This window comes from Telmatherina bonti (genome assembly GCF_933228915.1).
Source record: "Telmatherina bonti genome assembly, chromosome: 10".
Taxonomy (NCBI): Eukaryota; Metazoa; Chordata; class Actinopteri; order Atheriniformes; family Telmatherinidae; genus Telmatherina; species Telmatherina bonti.
The window spans coordinates 15,026,714-15,033,274 of record NC_136628.1 but is presented as its reverse complement, the minus strand read 5'-3'; the positions used below and the strand labels follow the sequence as shown (position 1 = coordinate 15,033,274).

Below are 6,561 nucleotides of genomic sequence, written 5' to 3'. Positions count from 1 at the left end.
GAAAAAGCCGCCCTCCCAACGGACGACAGAGGTAAACAAAACGATCAATTCTTTTTTTAATTAGCATTGCCCTGCTAATGTTTGGTAAAATTAAACATTTTGTTCACTTCAGTAAGGAAAAGTCTACTTACCTTGACAGTAGCGTAGTTTGATTGAAATGAGTACACAATGAGTTGCTTGTGGTTTGAATTATGGATCTAATTATGACTTATCAGCAAAGTCACATGCTAATTTAATTAGTACACGATGTACATAACTAACAGTCTGTAAACCAAAGCAACAGAAAAGTAGATGGCTAATTATGGGGACAGTTTGAAACATTTATAGTCGTGCAGTTTGATGTTTGTGTAGTAAAGTAATGATTCGTATTTAAAGAGGATTCATTGGTGCACAGAAAGGGGGACAGTGACTTTTCTTGGTCTTTAAAAGGATGCCAGGTGTACCTGTCTGTTCAGTGATGAACATTTAGGTTTAATGCGTACTGGAACAGTTTGTATGAGAAAGAAGTTGGGGAGTTTTTTTTGTCTTGAGTGTGTTTACATTTTGGGAAAACTCATTATTTTATTGCAGCTTATCCAGGACCAAACCAAACCAAACATCATAGCTTTCCCTCAAAGTCCCTAAGAACTGTTCAGACATTGTGTTGATGTTTAGATTAAGTGACACACTAAAAAATGATCTTTTTTTTTGCTTTCCCATCTCTCCTCCTCTCCTCCTCTCCTCTGTCTCCTCCCTTCACAAAGCTGTGGAAACACAGCTGGCTTGTCATTGCTTTAGCTGCCCAAAATAGCTCCCGCTGCACTCCCTTCCATGTTCAACCAGGGGGTCACCGTTACGAAGAGCAAGTGCTTTTCAAGGGACCATCATAAAAAAGTTTCACAAGAAAGCTTTGAGATCTGCTCGACTTATTTTGAAAGGTTCCCTGTTAAGGCTGTGATCCTCTTTTTGTGGGGTTATGCTTGTGAGAAAGGCTCTTTCACACCTTTACAGAGGGCTTTCTGTGCAAACCGTGACAACCATGTTTAGTTCTAGTTCACAAATATATCACACACATGTAGCAGTGAAGAACTGACACCATAGCATTTGCATAGCTCGTACTTTGAAAAAAGTAAGAAAGTTTAGTGAAACTTTATTTTTTCTTCATTTTTATGTCACACTTTACTCACAGTCTTGTGTTAAAGGATGGCTGTGATGAAGACAGATTGCACTTTTTACTTAACAGTAATTACAAAACGTAGCTTCTTTCTGCTATATATTGCGTAAAGTTGATCATCGTTAGCAGACATTAAACATCTATAAGAAATGTGCAATGATCAAGCCGCACCCGAAATTCTCCAAAAGTACACAAAGCAATTGTGCAGCCAGACCCTGATTGGCCAATAAGTGCAGCTTCCAGGCATCACATACCAGCAGACAAAATCATTACATTTTTGTCGTGTGATAAGAATGATTTTGCGTCGATATAATATCAATACAAGATGCAACAGGTTCTCCTAATATCTGTGACAAGTTGTGAAATCATTGGAGCTTAAGAGAGTTTGATGTCACTATGATGTAAATCCGTGATGCAGGTTTCCTCTTCTGCGTATGTTTCTACATATTTACATTTGTTTCTTAATCCTATGACTCACCACTAATGATTATGTTTGGTTTCACTTCTTTTACACTGGTATGAAGAACCTGGTTAGGAGTACAGAGGTGCAGCTTTAAGAGACAGATTTGTGTGTTTCCTGCTCAGCTGAGTCCTAAAAAAAGATGAAAATGCTCAGGAGAGCATAGTGGGATTGTGAAAATAAATGTCAGGATCTTTGCAAAGAGTTGGAGGATATGCAAGAACATTTAGTGACTTTCTTTTTCTTTTGGCATGATGTGGTTTGAGGATAAGGCTGGTCTAGAAAAATGGATGGGACATTAATGAGGTTGCCAACGTATTTTAAACTTTTTTTTCTTTTGGTTTTTTTTTGTAAATTAGCAGTTTGTTTGTTGACATGTACAAGTTTAGAAGTCAGGGAAAGGGGGTTTATTTAAGCAAAATATCAGTCTTTAGTAAGGCGGTATATTGGGACCAAACTGTTCTTGGGGTTCTTTGAGGGTAGAAGGTTTGTGGAGCCTCTCTGAAGGACACCATACCTTCATGGTCTGTGTCTCTGGTTGCATCATGTTGCTTTTAAATGCGGAAAGAAGGTGAAATTGAGGAGGGTCCACATATCAATGTAATGCAATGATTTCTGTGCAACATATAAGGTCCAGGCTTCAGTGTTTGTTTACTCTGTGTTCTGTTTAGGTTTTTAGAGACAAACATTGACAAATGTTGCGCTTAGAAGTTTATTTTGGATTGATTTATTTAGTATCTTTGTAATAGATTTATCCCAGCGTGGCATTTTTATGTTCAGCTGACCTGTGGGATTTCCTCTGACAGTTCAGACACATACATGTTTGGTTAATTGTTGATACTAACTTAGCTTTAGAAGTGAATGTGAACATGCAGGGTTGTTTGTGATGGACTGGCGACCTGTCGTACCTCATCGCTCCGGCTCCCTTCTGACCCGGTATTAGAACAGTCCGATATAGATAACGGATGGATGCTTCAGCACTTACTCAGAACTTGTCATTTCTTTACTACTTCTTTCCACGCTGTATCTTTCTCTGTGCCGTCTTTGTACGAGCCGGAGACCACATCATACAGCTAGATTTGCTTCTTTGTTTGAATTCCACATTCATCTCATTTGGCCTTGATCTACACGGTCTGGTTGTTTTGGTTTTTGCAGAACTGCGTCAGTGTTGGTCAGTGTTGACGAGGATGTGCAGAATGACTCTAAAATAATTGTCTTGCAGACTTTGGTTGCAAAATTGTTATGATGGCGGTCTTTTAACCTCCAGCGAAAGACTGCTGAGCAAGCCATGACTAAAGATATTTCCATGGTTTGTTCATCTCGGTCATCTTTAAGCTAAAACGGCTGGAAACCTTGTAGTGTACCAGACTTTAACCATCTGTGGTGGTACTAGTAATATAAATATGAAATAAAGCATCAGTTCTACCTCATTGTGTGAGAAAGATCTTAGCATTTTTAAAACAACAACGTGCAGGATGCCAAATAGGAAAATGCATTTACTTTTAATTGACATGCAACGAATTTCAATGGGACTTTTTTTTTTTGTTTGTTTTATTTTTTTGTTTATCTGTCAGAAATGATGGTAAACATCTTTGGACTGCTGGGAATTTACACGATTAAATCATAAATCAATTCACAATTGGAAATAATTCTATTAATCTTATTTTTAAGTTGTTTTTGGGTATTATCGTACCAAAGTGCATGTTCCACTTGTTGAGTGCCAGCTTGACTTCTTGGAAAGTTTGACATGCCGTAGGTGCGTCCGTCTCCTGTGCAGATGTTTGGCCTCATGGGTCATTATTCCCCACCGCAGGTTTTAATGCTTCATCAACCTTTCCCATTTTCCTCGCATTTCTGACCAGCTCGTCCCTCCCCGCCCATCACGTTGCTGTCCAGACGTCCTAGTGGCAACGGACGACAGATCCGGTCGGAGTGATTTATGGCGGTTCTGGCCGAGCCCAGTACACATCGTACGTTTATGGGAATTCCAGCCATCACAAAACCGCAGGCTCCCAAGGGAAAGTGCAAGCGAGGGGGAGAGGGAGGGAAACTCAGTCTTAAGTGGTGACTTGTTGCTTTCTGAGCAAGCACTCGGGCCGCCGTGAACAGAGCAAGAGGAGGAGAAGCAGACCGGTGTGTGGTCGATAATGTGATCTTGGAGTGCTTGTTAAGAAGAGGATTGCAGCAGAAGTTTACAAAAACAGCTGATTGCACATTCAGAATGTTTGGGATAAGCACTAAAGCCTGCACGATACCTGCTTTCCTCTTGAAAAGCAGAAGCCAGACAGTAAAATACCTTTTCTGTGTTCAGTCTGACATTCACTTTTCTCAGTTTGAATAATTTCTTCCTGCCATCAGCGGACTGTGTAAGAAGATGTAGGTCACAGGGGACTGTGGGAAATGGCAAAAAAAAAACCCACACACAGCTTTGTAGTCGTGAGAGTTTATATTATGTTTTGTGTATAGCTCAGTCTTTATGACAACTTTCTTCATCCATTGCTTAATCTGTCTTCAGTATTGCTCTGGGAATCTCTGCTGTTGGTGTAGTTACCTCGCATACCCCTCCCCTGTGACAAAGATGACAACATGAAATAAAAAGTATGTGTTTAAAAACAAGTGCCTGACACCTGCAATTATAAAACTGGTATTTTCAGTTTTGGTGTCTGATAAGTCACATGTGAATTCCAGCTAATTGCCATAAAACATGAACGTCTTTCAGATGCCAGTGGGTTAACTACATCAGCGGCTCTCAAACTGGGAGGCAGTACACCCCTGGGGGTGTTGCGATGATTTCAGGGTGTTGCCAGATAATTTTAAAAAATATATAGCCAGCGTTTATCAAATAAATATAAGAATTATTTTCAGGGCTCATAAAATGAAAGCATTTAATGCCGAGATAAATCTCTGAAATTTGCAGCAAAAGTTTTGACGCATTATTGCAATAAACTACAAAATTAGTTCAAATTAATTTTAAAAATCAGAATTTGACATTATCTCGGACAGAAAAGCTGATTTTGAGCATGTAGGAGCCTTTTCTCATCACTTAGCTACCAAAAAGCACTTTATCCTCCTTATTTATAAAGATTCTGACAATTTTCCAGCCTAACATGGAGAGGACGACCGCAGGGTGACTCATTCGATATATCGGAAATTTAATCTCTCAGTTGTCGCATGATGGTGGCGAACCCCAACATGTTATCTCGGGGGTTTGTGGCCCAAAGAGTCTGGAAACCACTGACCCACATAACAAGTATTAGGGCAGTGACGATATGTTTTTGTCCCGATTTGATTCGATTACGATTTTTTGGAGTGCTGATTTGATTTAAATTGCGACTAACAATTCTTAGACATTACTGATTTTTGTAGATTAAAAACAAAAAAATGTACAAAACAGTTTTCGCTTGTCATTTTTCTTAATTTCAATAAGGAAAAAAAACAACCCAGGAGTCAGACCATCCTTTTGCTGCTATAAAGCCCAAGAAGAAAAAAAAAAAAATTAAAAAGATCAATAAAAACAATAAAAATGACAAATTTTATAATGGATTAATTTTATTTATTTGAAAAAAAAAAAAAAAATTTTTTTTGGTTAAAAAAAATTGAAAATTATCAAATTAAAATTGTTAAACAAAAAAATTCCAATATTAGATTTTTTCGATTCAATTTTCCCACCACTAATAAACACACTGGTTTTACTCACAGCATTTAGTGTTGTTTACATCACTGCTGGAAAGATGACAGACAGAGATAAAACTGTGAATTTATTCATAGCTGAAGAAGCATCTTTTTAATGTGAAAGTTTGAGGACTTTATAATAAAGGAATAGTGACATTAAAACTATTATCCTCTACTTTGCATGTCTCTGACAAAAGCATGAAGGTTCCCAAACAGTCACGGTAGAAGCCAGTCACAGGCAGCAGACAGAGGCCTGGGGTCTAGTCTTTGTTTATTTTACTTTCCAACTTGGTCACTACACACACATATACACTAAAGTTAACAGCACACAGCCTCAGGAGGTGTTGCAGCATGGTGAGCAAATGTGGATTAGTAGGTAGAAGCTGGTAACCGCTAATTACGTCAGCAAGAACATAAAATGCTATAAAAGACAAATTGTAAAGAGAGACAAGTAAAAACCACAAAAAACTGCTGCCACGGACAGTTTACATTATTTAAACCTTCCACTTAAACACATAACAGGTTTTTGTCTCTTTGACTTCTGTCTTTTCATCAACATATGTGGATCTACATGTTTTTCTTTTCGGCTTCTCCATTAATAACATGAACAGATTAAAGCAGAGATTGTCAACGCTAAACTTGCTGGGCTGTTGCCTGGAAGTTTTTGATGTTTTCCTCCTGCAAAACACCTGACTCGAATTTAATGAGTAATAAAGAGGCTTGAGCTTTACAACAAGCTGTTAGTGGACCATTTCATTTGAATGAAGTGTGTTGCAGTAGGGAAACATCAAAAACTTGCAGGACACTGGCCCAAGATGTTCAGTTAGTGCTATCTGGATTAGAGCATCCACACTTGCTGCATCAGCTGCAGCTTTAAAACCCTTGTATTATCCTTCTGGTGGCAAATGAATTCTTGTCCTTCATAATAGTTTTAATTCATCAAATAGTCTGAAAATAATGGGGGTTGTACTAGGGCTGGGCAATATGACTATATATCGTTTGGACAATAGAGCTTCATATGAAACAATAGACATTTTCTACGCCATGATTAGGTGCTTAATGCTGTGCAGACACTGTGTGATTTTAGAACTCTGACTGTCGGGGAAATGCTCCCACTGCACGACCGGGTTTGTCCCTCGTACTCTATTTGACCCTAGGACATGTGTACTCATACTGTACGACTGCTGTCAGCCACGATTGACAACCATGACTACTTGTTGGCATCAGCCGGCGTGTGATGGCACGATGTGCTCGAGTGTGAACAACGAAAAACAAA

General features: G+C 38.8%; 1 protein-coding gene across 1 annotated transcript in view; it reads left to right on the top strand.

Moving 5' to 3' along the window:
* Positions 1-6,561, top strand: part of rapgef6 (Rap guanine nucleotide exchange factor (GEF) 6) — a gene marked incomplete at its 5' end in the record, with an annotated part of 156,692 nt that overhangs the window by 38 nt on the left and 150,093 nt on the right. Inside the window, one exon of the mRNA XM_079247887.1 lies at positions 1-31. This exon is cut by the window's left edge and continues 38 nt beyond it. Coding sequence (XP_079104013.1) covers positions 1-31 — 31 coding nt within the window. The remainder of the gene's footprint in view (positions 32-6,561) is intronic.